This window comes from Lichenostomus cassidix, chromosome 13 (assembly GCF_008360975.1).
Source record: "Lichenostomus cassidix isolate B80296 chromosome 13, HeHo_3.0, whole genome shotgun sequence".
NCBI classification, from domain to species: Eukaryota; Metazoa; Chordata; class Aves; order Passeriformes; family Meliphagidae; genus Lichenostomus; species Lichenostomus cassidix.
In genome coordinates this window covers 10,779,438-10,800,071 of record NC_139494.1, presented here as the reverse complement: position 1 = coordinate 10,800,071, position 20,634 = coordinate 10,779,438, and the positions used below count along the sequence as shown (strand labels likewise).

Genomic DNA, 20,634 nt, shown 5'->3' with positions numbered 1-20,634 from the left:
GCCCTCTCTTCAGGCTGTCATTTTGCACAGTAAAGGCTGGATTGGCTTCAAAAGGCCCTTGGTTATATTTGAAGAACCTGACCTTTTTAGATGTATTGTTGTAAGCTGGATATATGAGATTTTACTGGCCAAACCTCTCATAAGTGAGCTGTGGCAATTCTGGGCTTGTGTTGTGTCACATGCCACACACATTGCAGTTTTACTGTGTTAGCTCTGCTGTGCTCCAGCACTGCCCTGCTCTGCGAGGATTAAGGCTAAAACAAACAGGGTGGAAAACGAGCAGGGAGGACACAGAGGCAGAGCAAGGCCAGGCAGGGTTTGTGTGCTGGACCCTGGTGGGCTGTGCAGCCTCTTTGGGGTAGGACAGGCTGGACTGGGTCTGAGCAGACACAGATTGGGGCTCTTTTGTCTCTTTGCCTCTTTATCCAGTGCTGCCCTGGGCTGGCAGGCACAGAGGTGAAGCTCAAGGGTAACTCAGCCCCACAGCAGCAAATGGAGCCAGTTCCAGGCACTTCTGAAACATTTTTTTTCTCAGTTTTGCTGTCTTTATAGCTTCCTGGCTCATGGGTGCAATGACAGAGGCAACACTTGGCCCTTGGCTTGGCAAGGACAAAGGAATTAATCACAATCTGTGACTGATGTGATGGACTTCATGTAGGAGGTGAGTGAGGAGCTGAGAGCACCCTCGGTGTCAGGGGGAAAATTGGGGGCTGGTGTTAAATACAATCCCTTTGAATCATCTCAGACCTTAATTTTCTAATATTGCTAATAACAAGGACTAATAATAACCCAATTTCTGACCTTGCAAAAGGCTAAGAAATCTATTCCAACAGCCAGCTGCAACAAGTGTGCAGACCAGACACCAACTATTGCCAAAAAATGGACAGGACAGATCTGGGTCTGCCCCCTGAATTAACTGGATTTCTGCTTTTTTGATGAATTTCTGTCTTGCCAGCTGCTGCCTGAGGAAAAGTGGCTGCATATGCTTGGGGTGACCAACCTTTTCTTGTGTCTTTAAGGAAGCATCATGCCTCAGTAAATTGGATTTCACACACAGTGAAGGTAAGAGCTCACCTGATTATCCAGAAGAGGTTTGCATTAGCATTATATCTTGAGAAATACATAAACATTTATGTCTATGAAATACAAATACAGGTATGATTTATGCAGCTCTGGTTCCTCTAGAGAGCCAGCTGTTCTGCCTGAGAAACATCAACTTCTCCACACTCTCCTGCTTTGATTTAGATGAAGATATATCCTCCACTGCTGTGCCAGCCCGTAGATCCCAGTTCCATGGGGATAATGAGGAGGCTGAGGTGTATTTCCATCTCTCAGAAATGGGAAAACAAAGCAGCTCAGCTTATGGAACCTGAACTGAGGCCTGAACTTTAATTTTATATAATCCTTATTAGTTCTTGTGTTCTTCTGATTCACAACTGACCACTTAAGCCAGACCTTGAAATAACACTTTTCTTTACATGAAGCACTCACAAGACGCACAGCCTCCAGATATTCCCAGTCCCTTTATTTAGTTGCTCAGAATCTTCACAAAACAGCATTTGCTTATGAATCTGGATTTCACCCAACATGGGCCAGACAGTTTATTAGTTTTAAGCCTTCTTTCATTATCTTAAATTAAATATCTCTGGTTTACATAGTTCATTGTTCCTGAAGCATGTTCACGTGGTCTCTCATTGTGTTAAATCAGTGCTAAATGAAGTGTGTGAAGAGAGCTTTTCCAGAGTGTTTAAGCCTGATTCCAATTTATAAACATGCTATTTGAATTCAGGCCTCCTATAATTGATTTCTCCAGAGATGATAGAGGAGACAGGAACACTAGCATGTGCTTCTGCTCAGCTGGGCTCTCTGTTTCCAGTTCTTCCTGTTGCCCTGCTATAGATTTCCCATGCCAAATACCCATCTTTAATGTTGGCACAAAAACAAATCCATGGTTTATCTCAATGTAAACAAGAGAAAAGCTCAGCTAATTGCACTCATGCTGTTGCTGGCTGTGGAATTGTGGCATTGTCAGAAACATTTCTGAGCTCAGGCAGGAGGACTTGCTCAGATTGCTTCCTTAGACTGCACTCAGAGCTGGCTCACCACGCTGAACATCACAGGAGAGAATGGGCAAGGAGGAGATGCTCACAGGCTGAAATTAGAGGGTGACAGCAGCTTCTAACCTGGCTCTGCCATTTCCAGTTGTCACTAAGTTGTGCTGCTGGGAATTGAGAGCCATTTCCACCGAAGGGACACTTTTGGGTGGATGATGTATGGAGTAAGGAGTGAGCACTGAATGAGGTGCAGCTGACACAGAGATTGCTGGTAAAGGGTGGGAGTCACCTCAGTCATTCCATGACCTGTGTGTAGAGGCATCTGTCAGGGAAACAGTGCAGATTTTCCAACCTTCCAATGGAGCCTGTGGGCAAACTGAGTGCTGGTTTGCATCTGATCAGCTCCATTTCAACAACAGGGGAGTCATCTCAGTGTGTTTCATCACTTGGACAGTCCAGAGAAAAAGTGTGGGGGTAGAGCTGCAGGGTTTTTTTGGAATTTAATAGTCAGTGTTATGTAATTCAGATTTAGGGGTGATTTTATGGCACAGCAGTGCAGGGTGAAGCTGAAGCCTCATTTTTTTCTGTTCTTGAAGATGCTGGAGAGGTTTGCTGACTGTGCACCTCAATGAGGAGTTCAGGCTAGATCAACCCCTGCAAATTTTCCTATAGTAAGTACAGTTAAAAAGTCTGCAGATTTGGTTTGCTGGAGTTTGGCAAAATCATATTTCATGGTATTTAGTACTGCTTTGAACAAGGTGTCTGTGAATAGCAGCACACAAACCACTTGGGTCATTCAAATCAACAGCTTGTTGAGAGTCAACAGCAAGATCAGTTGCAACCACTCCTTGACTAAAGGAGGGAAAACATGATAGCCTTAGTGATTCATATTATAGAGGGCAGCTTTTGGGTCAAGTGAGCAAGGAGAAGAAATATTGATGTTGCCTCACTGGCATGGTTTGGTGCTAATAGGGTGTCGGCATTTAGTTTATGCTAAATATCTTATAGATGTCAGATGACAAATGACAGTGGGAGCAGACAGGGCAGGGGACCAGGGGAAGGCTTAGGAGGGTAAGAATCCACCTTTCCCAGACTGCAGCTGATGCCAGATATTCAAAAGCTGCTTTTAACAGACCAAGGAAGAGTCACAGCTGATGTTGGTTATTTAAAATTTTATTTGCCTCTAATTTATTCTCATAAAAACACTCTAGTCTATTTGGTTTTAGTATTCAGACAGTACAGACTTCTGACATTATCACGAGTGATATTAGAGAAGCAGTACAAACCCAGCTACCTTAGCCTGTAACCAACCAAGCACAGGTGGAACTAAGTCCTCCCACACTTGTAAAAACTAATTAACCTGCTTTCTTAGGCTTTCTAGTTAAAATGCAATACTCAGTTAATGGTTATAATCATCAAACCATATAAATAAAATCTAACATGGTAAAATGGGAACAGCTGAATGTGCAAGAGTCAAAGTAAAAATTTGTAAATAGGTATTTTGCTAATTAGAGCAATCACCAGTTAACTGCATCTATGTTGTAACTGTCTCTCATAGGTGTGAGGTTTTCCTCTTCATTTCCAGTTAAAGTTCATCACTTTCATACAGTCCAGACTGCTCAGCCAAACGCTGAAACTCCCCTTCTGGTGAGAAAGCTTGTTTCACATCCAGTCCTCTTCCATTAAGTGCCAAGTACTTGCTGAAAGTTGGTCGAACCCGTAACTGCTTTGGGGCTGGAAGTGGCTTGTTTGCATGTGCTGGAAGAGAGAGAAAAAGCCTCTTTCAATGCCTTCCCAGAGTGTAGAAAGACCCATGGTAGAGCAATCCCAGGGCTTTTTATCCTCAATATAAACTAGCAAATCCTTGGGAAGAATTTAGCAGACAAACCCACATCTCAGACACCAGAGGTTTATATTCACCCTCTTTCTTGGTACCAATGAAATTATAATTTTTAAACAGTGCAAAGGACAACCCACAGTGTCCTGTGCTAAACAAAAGAGCTTTTCCCAGGATGGTTCCTTTTTGTCTAGGAAATAAATTCTCCCAGCAGTGTGAACTTCATGAGGTTAATCTTGAGGGCCAGTTCTGAGCACAAGTGCACTTTCTGTGGCGCTGTGACTTGGTACTTACTTGCAACCTCTAGCCTGGCATGGCATGTGGCCACCCCTGCCCCGTTGACAGCAGACACAGTGTACCAGCCAGCATCCTTCTTGGTGGCATTGTGGATCAGGAGGCAAATCCTCCCAGTGTTGTCATGGAGCAAGCTGAAAAATGAAGGTGTTTTATGTCTGAGTGCTTTGAGGGGGAAGGAGAGAAATTAGTCAGTTTACATGCTGAGGAGCAGAGAAAGCCCCAGGAAAATTCTTGCAGGGCACTGCAAACTGTTCAGACATGAACACTGCATTTGTGTTAGAGCCACAGTGATTCACACCATGGCATTCACAGGTGGCATCCAGGCCGTTCTGTTGCCCCACAAACTGCACATTTCAGTCCCAAAACTGAGCTTCTCCATGGGCCCTGCACTGCTGCTGGCATTCAGAGCATCTGGGCACAGCTCTCTCTCTGTGCCCCCAAAACAAGGCTCTCAGCATTTTCCCTGGCTAGCACATGGGCTGTGTCCCACACGAGGGGCAGATCCAGCTTTCCAGCCTGCTGCTCTTAGAAACCAGCCCATTCACATCTGATTTCACAAATACTGCTTGCTGTTTTCTAACACACCAATGGCCAACTCATCAGTAGGATACCTTATTCGGTCTGTATTATATTGTACCATTTCGTTGTTTCTTTTCCAGTAAATCCGAGGTGTTGGGATGGCAGAGATCTGGCATTCAAGCCTGGCTGTGTCTCCCTCAAACACCTTTTTGCTTTGTGGCTTGAAGATGAAAGTTGGAGGCATGTGATGTTCTTTTGCTAAATTAAAGAGGAGAGATAAGGAGGAGTTACTGGAAGTGTGGAATGGTCATGTCATGCTTGTTTTTAAGATTTCAGGTTGCCAAATTCAGGAGGACATGTGTTCCTCATTTCATCTCCTTAGCCTGCAGGCAATTCCCATGAGCATAAGGGTGTAGTAAACACAGTCCACTTTAGAAGGAGAGTTAATTAACATATGTTATCAATCCTGGGAGATTAATAATATTAATTAAAATAAATTCTGGATATCTTACTATATCTAAATAGCCAGCTAGAAGTGCTTTGAAGAAATGTGGCATCCTAGAGGTAGTTATTAAAATACTCTTGGAGAAGGTAAATTGTTTTTTATTGTTTGAGCCTGAATATCTGGAGTGCTACTTCTGCTTCTTATTAGTTTAATGTCCCAATCACAGGGAGGAAAGCATTAGATTGCTGAGACTTTCCTTGTGTGGCCAGAGAAATATCAGTGCTCTCAGTCTTACCAATTACTTCCACTTTTACTGTGAAGGATGCTTCTCCTGCACGGTTGACAGCCACACATTCATATGTCCCTGCATCAGCTGATTTGACTGCTTCAAAAATAAACGAGTGGAATCCCTTTTCTGACACTATCATTTTATGGAACTGATCCTGGTGAACCATCCTTCCATTTTGGTACCACATCACATCTGGGGTCGGGAGCCCACTAACCTGTGAGGGAGAGGAGAGCAGCGAAGAGTTAAACACCTTTAAGATAATAAAATCCCTAATAAAATCCCTCCAATACCACAGGGATTTTGATGCTGATAGCTGATCAAACCATGATTCTACTGCCAAATTGTGTACTGTTGCTTAGTTTTGAATATTAATGTGATGTTACACAGAAAGGCTAATGGAGTGCTGGGAAAAGATGAGCTCTAGCTACAAGGCAGTAGATACTGTTCTTGCAACCCCCTGTTGTTCCCATCTTGCAAGGTGGCTTTGATCAGGCCAGAGATGCTCATTGTGGGTTCAGCAATTCAGTCCCACAGCTGTCACTGCAACACTGCTGACACCCATAACTGATACTGGCTGTGAATAAGCAGCAGATTTCAATATGCTCCAGGTTGGCTGTGGCATTTAGAAGTTCAGGCAACTTGCAGCAGATGGCTAAATGTCAAGTCTGGCCAGACTTTACTGAAGTAGAGAGACTGGAAGTCATTAGGAAAATACAAGGCAAACCACAAGCAGCAAACAGCCTTTCAGTGAAGCTGCATGTGAAGGGGAGCAGGGTCCTTTCTTGCCCCAGGGTTGGTACAGCTGCAGTGCAGTTTCAGGCCAGTCTTGAGTTTTGTTTGTATTTAGGGCATTCCTTGCTTGTCTGCTCCAGCAAGGGCACAGCTACCTCAGGGAAGACTCATTAAAGGGAGGTGAGTTCTGAACAGACCTGGCTGGATGTGTGTACACTGAAATAGTGGACTCACAGTCCAAAATACAAGGTTCTCTGCCAAAATGCCTTTTTTCAGCAGGGCATTAATATTCATTCTTCCCAAGCAGGTCTAGACACATTCTGTAGTGGTCTATAGTTACCACTTTTTAGCTCTAACCATATGGTTTTGCAGCTAATTCCATTTACATTTTCCAAGGGGAAATGCTGAAATATTTAGCCATCTCCTATTTCTTGGTTTCCATACCCTGGAGAGATCCTGCACCATCTGCTTTTAGTGCTCTGGCTTAGTAAAGTGCAAAGACACTGCAGAGATCTCTCTCCATGCCCCACACCCCAAGAGAGAATGGAATTGGGAGGGAGAGGTTGGCAATGGAATTGAAGGGAGAGGTTGGCATTACTTTGAAGTCGAGCCTGCAGAACCTCCCCTCCTCAATCACTACATCTTCAGGCACTTGTGTGAAACGTGGCTGAAAAAACTTTTCCTGGATTGAGTCATGTCCACGATCATCACCTCTTGAGGATGGTCTGCTCCTAAAAGGGGACAGGAACAGTTAATTGTGTGAAAGCTGCCATAGCACAAATGACACTGGAGCTCTAATTGCAGCTGGAGTCCCTCAACACGTTTAGGAATCCAGCCCTACAGTTCTGGTTGGTTTCTCAGCTGTAAGTCATAACTTTTGATCAATTGCTTCTCTTGCTCAAGTTGTTCAATTCAGCACAGAAGCATAACCTTCATTAGGGTCTAATACCCAAAAGAACTGACAAGAGAAATGCAGGCTGTATTTCACTTGCATCATTCATATTCATTTCAATATTTATATTGCTTTTACTAGAAATTAATCTTCTAGAATACAAAGAATATTTTCCCAAGGTGCACCGAGTGTTTAAACCTCTAGTGCCATGCTTAGAATTCACTTAGAATAAGACCATAGGCATCATCACCCATCCACAAATGGTAACATTTTAGTTGAAAGGAAGTGAATTTAGTAATCACTACTTTAGCAGAAGTGGTAAGTAGTGAGATTAAACCAACATTGTCTAGAAATGGTTGAAATGACGTCTTGAAGAATAGCACAGCACAAGTTCATGCTTTACCTTACGTGTGTTGTAGGAACCTGCAGCCTGATGTTTTCTGCATTCTGGTGCTTGGGAAGAGAAAGAGGAGGGGTAAGTTCACTTAGAAAGATTTATCTGTAAATTGAGAAGCCATTTTAGGTTCATATCCTGACTGCTGCTTAAAAGCAAACCCATTCTACTTCAGAAGTCATTGGGACAGGAGGCAGAGGAACTTGCATGAGAACCTGACCTGCTCTGCTCACCACAGGCTTTGCCATGGCAGAGCTCCTCCCTGCTGCCCAGGTGATGGGTGCAGCAGCTTTGTCCTCCACACAAAGCTTCCTGCCAGCCCCTAACCTTTGTCAGAGAGGAGCAGGACTACTGGCAATATCTGAACTGAGAGCTAAGTACAGAGTGTCCTTCCCTACAGCAGGAATAGAAGTGGAATCGCTGGCAAGAGCCTTGTATTGTGCCCACTTAAATATGGTACCAACAGCCATGGACACATGCTGAGCTGGAAAATACTTTTCTTTCTAGATCACAGCACCAACTAAGCTTGCTGACAACTCTACAATCATATGACTAAATCTGCTAAAGTACCCAGGATTGATTCCTGTTAGGAGCTTGGACGTTTGGAAAATGCGACAGAGTTCAGTGCCAGCGACTCGTTTTAGCAATGGAGTCAGAGAGAGCAAAGGCTGCATGGAAATTTCTGGAGTGTTTGCACTGAGCCACTCCAGTGTTTGGTTCTGTGCTCTGCAGCCCAGTCCTGTGGAACATTTAAGCCTGGGTTTAAACTTCAAGCATGGAGGCAGTTTAAAGTTCAGGGGAAATATTACAAGAATGAGGGTTTGGCTGGACTGAGTTCAGCGTTGAGTCTGAAGGCAACTGTCTGTATCTGCTCATTTACACCAGTTCTGTACAGTTACTACCTGTCCTGTGAAAGGATGCTGTACTGATGAAGCTGCTCATGATTCTAATGAACTGTTACATGGACTGACTGAGTTAGGTTCCCCAGGAATCAGGAGGCTGAATGATCAGTGACTACAACATTTAAAAATAAGACTGAACAATGGGAGTAAGATGTCCCAAACATCAGTCAATCTCTGTTTCCAATGTTCTTTTTTTAAAGCAGCATTTCACAGATGCTGAAAAGTTGTCAGTCATCCTGTTTAAACTGAATATTTCCTTGTTCTCTGCAAAAGATGAGACTTCCCTTGCTCTCTGACATCCATAATTTTCCCTTCTTTCCTGCTCTTTCCAGGTGATTGTTGGGGAGAAATAGTTCAAACTGTGTTTTCTTCCCTTTCTGTGATCCTCAGTGTCTCTTCCAAGGAGGAGTTTAGCTGAGTGCCCTTTGGCAGGTTTGCTCCTTGCTCTCTGCTGCTGGCAGCTGGAGGGACATTTTCTTTCCTGCACAGGTACTCAGTGCCATACTATGGACATTTCCACTAACTTTGAGCACAGCAGTGCCAAAAAGAGCTTCTACCTGGCCTGAATAGCCAACAAATGATGCAAATCTCCAACTCAAATGCTTTGGAAAATGCCAGTACTAATAGATTCTTGTCTCTCAGCGTGTGGGCTGCTGAAATAACTGCTTTGCATTCTCCTAATGGTTGCAGCCCCCTGGAAGGGCTACAACCCAACTGATCCCAGTCCAAGGCCATGACCTCTTGAAGCCAATGTCACTTATTCTGAACAGTGACAGGTGTAAACCCTGTTGTCCTGGCCAAGCTGCACTCAGGCTGTTGGGAATGGGTACCTGGATCCCTCCTGGCTGCTCCCTGCCTGGCACTGTGCAGCAGCTGCTGTAATTCCTCCCTGGAGAGGTCATTCCTACAGATCAGGCCCAGCAAGGGAATGGTGCCTAAATTTTCCCTGTCTGCCATCACCCTGAAAAACCCCAAACCCCAAACCCTGCCTTGCAGAGCTCTGCCATTTGAGCTGTGCCCTCAACTGCACTGGTGAAATAAACCCCATCTCTGCCCCAGTCAGGTACTAGCAGGTCCCAGCACAATCACCAGGAAATCCTTGCTCTAGAGACAGTCCCCAGTTACCTGTGCATTCTGCATGGTGTCTTCACCCTGTGAGTCCAGCACAGAGGCAGCATTTGCTGGTCCAAGCAGCCTGCGAGCCATTCTTTCTTCATAAGTCAGTCGCTGCAAGCAGAGCAGAGAGCAACTCTAGTCACAAGTCCATTTGCTCTTTCAGATCAGCTGGTTAAGAGCACATTAATAAGCCACAAATTCAGGGTGTTGCCAATGGAAGCAGGAGCTGACCACAAGCCCCATGCCTGGCCCAGAGGGTTTGCAGTCTGTGATGCCAACTGAAGTCAGCCTCAATATATACAGCACTGAAATGCATAAAAGATTAAACTGCCTGTTCATCAAAGCCTCCCTAATGCCATCTGTGGCCTTCCACTCCTCCTCTTTCTCTGCTGGGATTATTTATGGGTTGCTGATGGCATCATCCTCAGAAGCCAGAGTAAGTCCCAGGGTACCTTTCTGTCAGGGCTGGGAAAACTTCCCAAGCCATTCAGCTGTGGAGCTAGAGGTATGATGGATGCTCCCAAAAAAGCCAGAGCCACACCAGAGGCAGGCACAGCCACAGGGGAGCACCACCAGCCCTGACAGCACTGGGGAGGTTTCTGTCACCACAACATCTGCAGGGTGAAGTGCTGTAAGCTGTCAGGAGAGGAGGCAAGGACACGTTTCAGGCATGACACAGGACGTTCCTACAACAGGGATATGGCACACAGGGACAAAAAGGAGCAGAGTTAAATTCAAGCTCTGTCACTTGAGTTACTTTAGAAAGGCATGTTAGTGCCCTGAGCACCAGAACACCTGACACTTTACTGCCTACCAAGTTGAATTGGGATTTGGATTTTGTGACCCAAGGACAAGCTCTGACTGAATTTCTACTGTGTACAAACATACACGTGTCTACTGCTGGGTGGGTAAACATTTAGGAGCCTTGTGGGACTTTTCTTTAGAAGAGAGCACAAGACCTTTAGCAGAACCTGTGAGAGCTGGATACCCCTGAGGTCCTTCTGTGTGTATCAAGTGTGGCTGAGATTGGCCAGTTGGCTCAGACGCTGCTGGAGGACAAGGGGAGGAGGACACAGTGGGGATTGCATAAGCCTTATTTTTAGCCTGGCTTCCTATGGGAAGAAAAGCTGACTTGCTATGACAAGCTTTCTTACAGCAGATAGGATATTCCTGTTAGGGGCATATTAAGACAGATTTGACCTATTTGTTTGCCCATTCAGTATTTAAAATTACATATATGACACAAACCTGTTCTCATTGATGATAATGAAAACACTCCTTTCTGCGTCATGGGAAAGAAGATGGGAACTTTAAAAGGCTTTAAAACTTTAAAACTGGCTTTTACCTGTCTGCCTCCAGCCAACAGAAATGTTCCCACATTAGAAACCTGCCTGCTCTAGTCTGCTGCAATGGAAAGGACCAGTAGGTTCTTCCCTACTGGCTATAAAATTTTTCTCCCAGATTTGGATTTCTTGGCAAAGGGGATTCCATTGCATCCCTCTGCAGAATAAATAAAGAAGTACTGAGACTAAGAGGCCTTCATTTGGAAGACAGATTTTATGATAAAATTCCATATAATTAATTAATTTTTGTTCATATAAAAAGAAAAAAATACCCCATTTGGTGGTGAGTCCTAGAATGAGCTTTCAAATATTCCAATATTTCCTCAATTTCTAATGATTTTGAGAGGTTTATTAACACCAGTGTTGAAAACCAGGTGTAGTCATGTCTAGAAAACTGAGGCATTCTCCTTGGATTTCTAACTGTCTGTGGATGTGATGTTCAGCAGGACACCCAGCAGAGAGTTCATATTCATGCCACAGCTCTAAACATTTTCCCTTTTGTTTTACATTGAAAGAATCTTCTGATCCCACTCTCTTGGGATCTGCTGAGGTTCTGAGTAAAGGTGTTTGGGCAGAGCTGCTCCTGCATTTCCTTCTGCTTTCAGCTCAGTTTGGAGGCTCCAGCCCCAGGGCTACCAGAGCAGTCTCTGCATCCCTGCCTGCACTGCTGGGAGCTGGTTAATCCCTTACCTGGTTGCCATTCTGCAGAAGGCTGTCTTTGCATCGCAGCTTCTTTTCCAAATCCTGAATGAGGGCCTCTTTTGTTCCTCGAATTTCTTGGTCTGAGGTCTTCTGCATAGAGTTGATGCTGGCTTGTTTGTTGTACATTGGCTGTGAGTAACTACTCATGCAGGAAGAGAAAACAAAGTTATTCCCACAGGCCTGCTGGATCTTTTGCTATAGAATGCACACAAAAATGTGAACCTGCCTCCAAAAAACTGCGGTTCAAATGAACCCACAAAGAATCTGGGGGAGGAATAGGACAAGTTGGGTAATTGAATATCAAAAACAAAAGGGGAAGAAGCACTGTGGTCCAGCCAAGTCGCTGAGTGTCCTCCCAGAGCACTCATTCAGCATCCCTACATCCTGCAGTGTCCCCTCACAGCCTGACCCTGTCATCCACAGCCAAGGGACACAATCAGCTCCTGGAGCTGGATAGTGCATTTGATTCTGAAGGATACTGGGAAAAGAGGAACATCCATTAGAACAGGTTGCAAATGTCTGCTGGAGGTCACAGCACTCTGTGCTGACAGGACCTAACCTGGTTTATGACCTGCAGTGGGGCCTTGTGTGCTGCACTTGAGTTCAGAAATTATTTCTGTTCCAAACCCTCTTCCTCCTGTGGCTTGAGAATTTGTTCTGCTGACTAGAGTGGAGTAGAAAGGTTGTAATTCTGGAATACTCCCAGCTCTGCTTGGACTCAATAACTTCATGCAAGTTATAACTTAAAAACTTTATAAATTTGCCCAACAGATGAATACATCTCATGTCCCCATTTGCCCACTAGAGTGATTGGGAAAATCACTAGTAGTAGAGTAGATTGGGAAATCTACTTTTTGCCCAGTAGAGTGACTGGGAAAATAATTCCTCAACTCACCGGGTGCTGCATTTAAGAGTAGCTCACATGAAAAGCATAGTGAGGCACTCAAGCCCTTTGCTGTGGAAACAAACAACCCCACATGACAAACACAAACCCCAGCAGTCACTCCAGGTGTGTCCCAAACCCCCACATTCCTGCAGCACTTGGGGAAACATTCCCCAGGTAGCCCTTTACACTCCCCAGGTAACCCATCTTACCTTTCCCTTGCCCTCAGTGCTCTGATTCAGAAAACAGGCAGAAATATTCTGATTTCTTGAATGCAAACTGACACTTAAACTGGGATTTAAATCCAAGCCAGCAGGACCCCTTGCACCTATCAACTTTCCAATATCTCAGTTTGTGCATATTCTACCCTGACTTTCCCCAGGACCTCCAGCTGATATTGGCAGGAATACAAGTTGGTGAGAAGGCAAGGCCCAGCTCCCTTTGAGATCTCACTGACCTTGGGAGATATTTGGATTGCAGCCCAAAGGCAAAATGATATAATACATATTCAGGAAAGAATTTAGTCTTTGGTCTAAAGGGGTAAAATTTTCACAGGGCTGCCTTTCTGTTCACATGTATGATTAATGAGAAGGGTATTGTAGGTGAGTTTTGATCCACATCATCATGTGGAACCTGAAAATATTGCTGAGACTTACTAGGAATCTCTAAGTTGTTTATATGTGGAGAATACTACTGCCTTCCCCCCCCATCTCCCAGTTCATAAGCCATATTTTTTGAAAGAAATTATTTTGACATGAGTGCATGTCTTCTGTTCTGAATAACCTTAATTAAGAGATTTCTGTCAAATCAAAGTGAGCAATTCCAACTAACTCCAGAAACACCCCCAGCAGCCTATGACACAACCACTGTGCAATTTAATTCCTTCTGGATACCCTTCTCTCCCACACAAGGGCAAACACTCAGCCTCCGAACTCAACCCATGCAGAGTCGTGTCTGGAACTCCAGAACTCAGATGGAGCTGTGGGCTTTGGCCAGGCTGGTGGGTTTGGGATGGTCAGTGCTAGGGACTGCCAGGCCAGAGGGAAGCAGGGGCAGGTTAGAAGGCTGTGAATACTTACTGAGCTTCCATGGGAGAAGGAGCTGGGCTGTTATAGTCGGGCTGTGAGGGGAGCACTGAGCACAGGAACGCTGCGGGGGATTGGTTAGGCATGGGCAGAAGCCTCTGCCCCGAGGATGAGCTAGCAGGAGACTGTGCAGATGCAGGTGTGATGGGATATGTGGATTCCTTGGGGGCACTACAGGAAGGCGAGGAGAGCGTGATTGAAGAGCTCAGCGATGACGAGGAGGAGAATTTCTGCCCGCTGGGGTTACGAGGCTGGATGAGGATGGAGGACTGTTTGAGTTCTCTGCTTGGCTGTGTAGAGGCTGCAGGTCCTGGAGGCTGCTGTTGCCCTTGGCACACACTCTTAGACTGGATAAAGTGTTTTGGACGCTCGTAGTTAAACATGGTTGGTTGGCACATAGAGGAAACGGATGGGAGGTTAGGGACACTCATAGGAGAGGTTTCACGGCTGTCCTGGGTTTTTGTTGGTGATAATTGGCTTTGGATAGGTGGCTGGTAAAAGCTAGGTGGTAGGCCACAAAAGTTTTCTTGGCTGGGCTCCTGGATAGAATGGAACCCTTGCCTTGCAGAATAGAGGCTTTCTTGGTGCGGATTTTCCCTTAAGGAAGACAACACAGATAAAATAAATTGTATGTCACAAGATGAATCACAAATATACTGTGTTGTGAGCAGTCATTAGCAATCCAAAGAGTACAAATTTAAAGTTCAACTAAATTAAAGCTTGAACTTAAAATAAAGTTATTTAGGATTTGTTAGAACTATTCCAGAACTGTATGAACGTTTTGGGTTACAATAACAAGCCACGCAGGTGTAGTGCTCACCATGGTTATCTTACATGCCAGAGCCCAGAAAATTCTAAAGGAAATAGTAATTGGTTTACCACCTGCCTAAATCTACAGATAACCACAGATACTACTGCTAAGCAAGGTAATTTCCCACATATCATCTTAACTAAAATCCCTGGATCCTGCTGTTTTGTGCCCTGTCAAAATGGTAAATGTACTATTCCCCAGAAGTAACTATTTGCACCAAGAAATTCTTCATACCACAGGGAAGCATGAAATGGGTTTCACTTTCTTTTAAGTCTGAAACTAAACTTTTGAAACCAAGTCTCCTGATTTCTTCTCTAATGGCTTTTGAATTCACAGCTTTTTATGTCCAACTGAGATTTGGGATTAGAATGCCAAGGACTGTGCCTCTCTTTTTTGAGGTGATTTCCTGAGATTTCCTGTTAAGGTTGCTAATTGCCAGAATTATATTAGCTGCAAGATAGGGTAAAGCAAGCCAAGCTCCTCAGAGTCCTGCATTTATTTTGCAGGTGCTTGATATCTAAACCTGGACTTTCCATCCACTCAAAACCCAGGAAAGTTACAGTGAACAAGCTTGTTAAAATGGACAAACGACTTCAGCTCCAGGATAAATAAATAATCCCCCAAAATAAACATAAATCCACTAAAAAAGAATAATTAAAAAAAAGAGCTAATATAAATCCATGCAGTTACATGTGCTGGAAAAAATTGTAATCTTGCCCCACTGAGATCAGCTGTTTTGCTGCTATATATACCCAGTATATTGTATTCCTCCCATTGGAGAGCCAGGAGAAGGGCTCCACGAGGTCATAAATTCCCATGGGGGGAGATAACTGCAGACAGTGCTATTTTACAGATTCAGGGCTTTCATTTCCTAAAGGCAATCTTCAATATTAGTTGTGAATTAGTTGTATGTAAACAGAGGCCTTATAGTAAAAACTCCCTAACTTTCCCCTTGTCATACTCTTGGAATTTGAAGCTGGCTCAGAGTTTTGGAGCCTGTCCACACTCTGTTCTCATTCACCGGGGCAGAAAGCTCGTTGAGTCTTGTCTTTATCCCGTTTTTATATCACTACCTGTGTCCAGGTTTGCACACTCGCTGTACCTACAGGCTGAGCACAGAAACCAAGGTTTTACTTTGTTTTCTAGAGCACTGCACTCCACCAACCCCGATGCCCAGCGTCACTTCTCACAGCAAGCCAAAGCCATGTTTGCCTCAAATCATTCCACCTTGATTTGAGAGGGGAAAAAAAAACAACCCAAAGAGACTTTTGACTTCACAAGACGCAAACAGTAAGTAACAACAGGGACACCTTGCTTGTTTAAAAACAAACCCATTTTTTTCCTGCTGCCGCCCACGTTACCTTTGACACAGCCTCACCCCAAAGGTTCCTGTTCACCTCAGCATTCCCTGCGCGCTGCTGTCCCTCATGCCACCTCCCTAACCAGCTCCCAAGTGACGTGGAAAAGCCCCGACAAGCACCTTACCTACAGCCTAGAAGCTGTCACCTGGGCTGCGGCGGTATTTTGGGCAGGGTGGGTCATTCGCTGGCGCGGGCTGTCATAGCCACCCTCTGCGCGGCGGGACCAGACGGGAGGCTTTAATGTGCTGCCAGCCGTGACACCGCGGGCCCTGCGTGTCCCCTGCCCCCGCCGCTGTCACAATAAGAGTCTCGGCAGCCCGGCCTGCCCGGACTCTCGTTTGGAGCCGCAGCCGGGACTTGGGCAGGTGCCCGGGGGCAGCGGAGCCTCGGCGGGCAGCGCTGGGAGCGCTCGGAGCAGCAGATACCGCGGGGGCTGCTGCTTTGGGCTGTCCCTGCTCTGTCCCTGCCCTGTCCCGGCTCTGTCCCTGCCCTGTCCCGGCTCTGTCCCTGCTCTCTCCCTGCCCTGTCCCGGCTCTGTCCCTGCTCTCTCCCGGCTCTGTCCCTGCTCTGTCCCTGCCCTGTCCCGGCTCTGTCCCTGCTCTCTCCCGGCTCTGTCCTGGCTCTGTCCCTGCCCTGTCCCGGCTCTGTCCCGGCTCTGTCCCTGCCCTGTCCTTGCTCTCTCCCTGCTCTGTCCCTGCCCTGTCCCGGCTCTCTCCCGGCTCTGTCCTGGCTCTGTCCCTGCTCTCTCCCGGCTCTGTCCCTGCCCTGTCCCTGCTCTGTCCCGGCTCTGTCCCTGCCCTGTCCCTGCTCTCTCCCGGCTCTGTCCCTGCCCTGTCCCTGCTCTCTCCCTGCTCTGACCCTGCTCTGTCCCTGCTCTCTCCCGGCTCTGTCCCGGCTCTATCCCTGCTCTCTCCCGGCTCTGTCCCTGCTCTCTCCCTGCTCTGACCCTGCTCTGTCCCTGCTCTGTCCCTGCTCTGTCCCTGCTCTCTCCCGGCCCTGTCGCAGCCCCGCTCCCGGCTCTGTCCCCGTCCCGCCCCGAGGGGAAGCTGCCGGGGCTCAGCTCTGCCGCTCCCGGGAGCGCTCCTGGCTCAGCAGGGCAAGGGGAGAGCTGGAGGAGTCGCAGGCTTTCCGACAGAAAAGCAGGTGTTCTGCCCATGGCAGCGTCAGGGAGCAGCGGGAAGGACCGCTGCAATATGCTTGAACGGCTCGAAATCCTACTTTTTTATCCCAATGGGATTCTTGCCCAGAGATGCTGTGGCTGCCCCAACCCTGGGAGTGTTCAAGACCAGGCTGGATGGTGCCCTGAGCAACCTCCTCTAGTGAAAGGTGCTCCTGACCATGGCAGGAAAAAGGTCATCTTTAAGGTCCTTTCCAGCCCAAACAATTTTGTGGTTCTAAGTTCCTTGTTTAATTAATTTATTGTTTTCAGTTAATTGCCTCTGTAGTGATAACACTCTGGTACTGCTTTGAAGGCTGTGCACTTCGAGGCAGCAGACACTCGAGAGCCAGCTTTAAATGTGATTTAAATGCCCTCAGCCGCAGACCCGAGAGAGCCCTCCCTCCGTGCCCAGAGCCACCTCCCCCAGCCCGGGGTGACCCACAGCCCCTCCTGCACGGAGATCTGCCAGGAGCAGTGGCACTGCTCATGGATGTGTCTGAACAGTTATAAACTGAATAATAAAACCAGCCGTGTGAAAAGAATGTGATAAAAATATGGTGGATATTAATGTTTTGCTGTTTGTGTTTCTTATTGCGTCTATTTATTTGGATGAAAAAATGCAGCTGTGGTGTTTTCACCAGAACAGCAGCAGACCCTACTGGCAGGTTGGGTGATTTGTATCCCTTTAATCACCAGCTTCAATGCCTAATTACATCTTAAATTAACATTATAGCTGTTTAAATGCCTTAATTAATCTTTGGCAACACTTGCCTATTGTTTAAAAACACCCCAAGCCCGAAAGCACCGCAGCTGGGCTGCATGTGAACTCTCAGCTGCCTCCTCTCTCCCTCTTCTGCTCCCCTGAGTCTGTCAGCACAGCGATCTTCAAGAGGTTAATCCACCTTCAGTGTCTGTATTTAAACATCGGCCCATCGTTTGTGAACTAAAACTACACGGCAGGTGTTAATTGAGTGCTAATTAATTTAAATTCCTCGTCATGAAAGTGATTTAGGGAGGGAATGTGTCCCTAGTTGTCGGAGAGGTTATTTGCTTTTTAAGTTAAAAACAAAAGTAAATAAAATAACTAAAAAGCAGTCGTTTGCCCAGAGAGAGGTGAGTTCTTAAAAAAGAAGGTACCTGTAGCATGATCCTTGCCCCGCAGGAAGCTGGGCATGGTAAAGGTCAGATTTGTGCTCAGACAGGCTCCCTGGCTTCCCACCAACTCCAACTTATCTCAGCACTAAAGTTGGCTGCAAGGCATCGATTTAAGGACAGCTTTATACACGTAAAAGCCTGGCCACAACCGGGACAACTTGTGTGAAAGAGAAGGAGCAGAAAAACATGACGTGCAGAAGGTAGGAAAAAAAGGTGAAAGAACTGGAAGCTGAACTGATGAAGGCAGAGGAATAAATCTCATCTGCTGTGCCAAGTAACTTAATAGTGCTGTGAGCAGCACTGCGAGGTGTTAGAAATCAGCTTTTCTGTCCTGCTTCAGTTGACTTTCTAAGAATGATGCCCTGCTGTTCTGATCGGATTCTCCTCATTGCTTGAGTCACATAGCAAAAAAGTCTAGAAAAACAGTTAAGGATCTTTTGCTTATTTGTTAAAAATACTTAAAAGCTACCTAAAAGACCTGGCAGTGTGGTTAGTACCTGAAGCCTCTTCTTTTGCTTGGGTTGAGTTCCTTTAATGAAGTTAGTAAGCAAAAATGGTTTTGTTTTGCATCTTCAAGGCTGTTGAGGACACTGTAAGCTGCAGGTGTAAAGGGCTCAGAAAGGAGTAGCTGGTAGTGACATATTTCTTGCATTGCATTTTCTAGCTACTGTGGAGTGCCTGTTGCTAGGCAATAATTGGGAGAATTATGAGTACAAGGATTTCATTCATTTTATAGCTAATTCCCAGTAATGGCTTTGTTCTGTCATCACTGCCTTTGTTGGTGTTTGCCTTTGGTAGTACAGTTGCAACCACATACACTACATGAGGGAATTATATGCTAAATCTGACTAACAAGACAGTTATTTTACAGCCAGCCATTAGCTGTGATTGCTGAGTTTGAGGTAACAGCAACATTTACAGTGCTGAGTCACATTCATAATGATGTTTCAAAGCACCTGTCAGTACGTCTGTGGGTTCTAAAGATGTTTAAATGCTCATAGATAGGTATGTCTAGAAAATTTAATAGTTTCTCTCTGTATCTTGAGATGTGCCCTAATTATCTTACTAGTGAATGTTTTTTTGTTTATATGTATATATATATATGTATATTTATGTATGCACACACCTGAGTAACCTATATTTTAAAAAGTTATTACATAGCTGATTTTGGTGTTATGGTAAATCCCTTTATGTATTAGGGTCTCCTTAGGGTCCTAGCTGATTTCCCTGGAGCAAGCCTGGACTTCATGGAAGGGCTTGAAGCCAAACTGACAGCTTCCTCTTAATAATCTGCATGCAGGTTATTGAAGCAAAACCATTTTTACTCAGTGATTTAGCGAGAATACCTCCCATGCATGGAGCCATCTATATTGAAATATGATCTCTCCTGTGGTAAAATTTGGAGGAGGGCGTTTAGAATTATTAAAATAACTGTTTTAGCTAAAATGGCTGAGTACATCCAAAAATAATCTCTAACCCAGGGAATGCTCTCAGTCAGGGACAGCCATTTACTCTCTGTAACAGGATCCCAGCAGCTCCAGGCTGGCACTCAGCTAGGAGAGGAGGCACACGCCTGCCTCCCACACAGCTCTCACTAACAGGAGTGAGGGAACTCCTCTGCTGGGCTTGCATGGCTGAGCTGTCACCATTCCAGGTGATTGTTATGCCTATAAACCCCTGAGACACCCTCCAGAAGTGGGGATGGCATTGTCAATCTATGCATTCTAACTTGTGCTGTTTCTCTGGAGCAATCAAACAGGATAACTGGTAATGCAGTAAGTGTACAGCAACTTGAGAGCTGTGTTTGGGATGGAAATAGGATCAAGTCTTCTTATAAATTGGGATACTTTATTACTGGGGGACAATCTCCATCTCCTGAGTGGGGAGTGTCCCTACCATGGCATGGGACAGTTTTCATTCTATCCAGTGGGTTGCTGGTTCAGTGCTTTTCCTCCCCAGAGTGCTTTGCAGGTCCTGTCTGCACCATGCTCACAGGATCTCAAGTTTTATTGCTGTCTTTCAGAATAGGAAACAGAAACATGAGCTGATGCCACTTGGCCAAGGCCACCGAGGAAGGTGCTGGCAACTGAATTGTACCCTGAGATTTCCCACATACTCTGATCTTTGCCTCGTGCTCTGCTGTGGGACCAAAGATCTTCTAGAGGATAATTAGTTGGGGTGATGTTTTTTATGTTACTCACAGATAGACCATTCTGCAAATGGCATCAGGTACTTACCTGAGCCTTTAGGCAGTGACACACTTTGCCTAACGGAGCCTGTGCTGCACATTGCCATTGTCACCCAGGCAAACATCTCAGGTTACCTCAGGAGCCTGTTCCCTGTCAGGTTAAGGGGCACTGGAGTATGCAGCTGGGATCATTGGACAGCTCATGCCCTAAGTGTTGTAAAAAACTGAGCCAGGGATGTGATTATCCCTTTGTCTTACCGCAGAGGTGAAGCCCGAGGTGAATTTTCATAAGCTCCATGGAATTCCTCAGCTTGGCTCTTGGAGCTCATCTGAGCAAAGCTTGTGGCTGCAGCTCGAGTGCCCAGCCCAGGGCTCTCTGGGCTGTAGGAGGGCAGAGCAGCTGCCCCACGGTCCTTGGCTGCTGTCTGGCTGCTCCTGGGGAAGGTGGGCTTCTTCATGCTGACCTGCAC

The 20,634-nt window shown here is 45.8% G+C and overlaps 1 protein-coding gene and 1 long non-coding RNA gene across 4 annotated transcripts in view; one reads left to right on the top strand and one right to left on the bottom strand.

Moving 5' to 3' along the window:
* Nucleotides 1-3,211: 3,211 nt before the first annotated feature.
* On the bottom strand, nt 3,212-15,946 carry MYOT (myotilin). Of its 3 annotated transcripts, none has more exons than XM_085073589.1 (10): nt 15,787-15,946; nt 13,485-14,087; nt 11,511-11,664; nt 9,487-9,588; nt 7,469-7,518; nt 6,772-6,904; nt 5,448-5,655; nt 4,800-4,965; nt 4,186-4,319; nt 3,212-3,812 (listed from the first exon to the last, which is right to left on the bottom strand). In XM_085073589.1, the coding sequence occupies exons 2-10, from the start codon at nt 13,919-13,921 to the stop codon at nt 3,640-3,642; spliced, it is 1,557 nt and encodes a 518-aa protein (XP_084929715.1). In that variant the 5' UTR covers nt 13,922-14,087; nt 15,787-15,946; the 3' UTR covers nt 3,212-3,639. The 3 variants fall into 3 exon arrangements, with proteins under 3 accessions (XP_084929715.1, XP_084929717.1, XP_084929716.1); XM_085073591.1 differs by having other exon boundaries at nt 11,511-11,661; nt 15,787-15,945; XM_085073590.1 differs by lacking the exon at nt 15,787-15,946 and adding an exon at nt 15,663-15,756.
* A 1,972-nt stretch (nt 15,947-17,918) lies between these two features.
* LOC146431221 (uncharacterized) overlaps nt 17,919-20,634 on the top strand; it is a 44,016-nt gene continuing 41,300 nt past the window's right edge. The window contains exon 1 of the long non-coding RNA XR_014854909.1: nt 17,919-18,176. This is a non-coding gene — a long non-coding RNA (uncharacterized LOC146431221). The remainder of the gene's footprint in view (nt 18,177-20,634) is intronic.

Excerpts from the sequence above, each read along its gene's own strand:
- MYOT (XM_085073589.1), bottom strand. The coding sequence starts at position 13,921 with ATGAGTGTCCCTAACCTCCCATCCGTTTCCTCTATGTGCCAACCAACC. Across the intron at positions 4,320-4,799 it reads TATAATACAGACCGAATAAG|CTTGCTCCATGACAACACTG; the intron begins GTATCCTACTGA and ends TTCATTTTTCAG. Across the intron at positions 3,813-4,185 it reads TGCCAGGCTAGAGGTTGCAA|CACATGCAAACAAGCCACTT; the intron begins GTAAGTACCAAG and ends TCTCTCTTCCAG.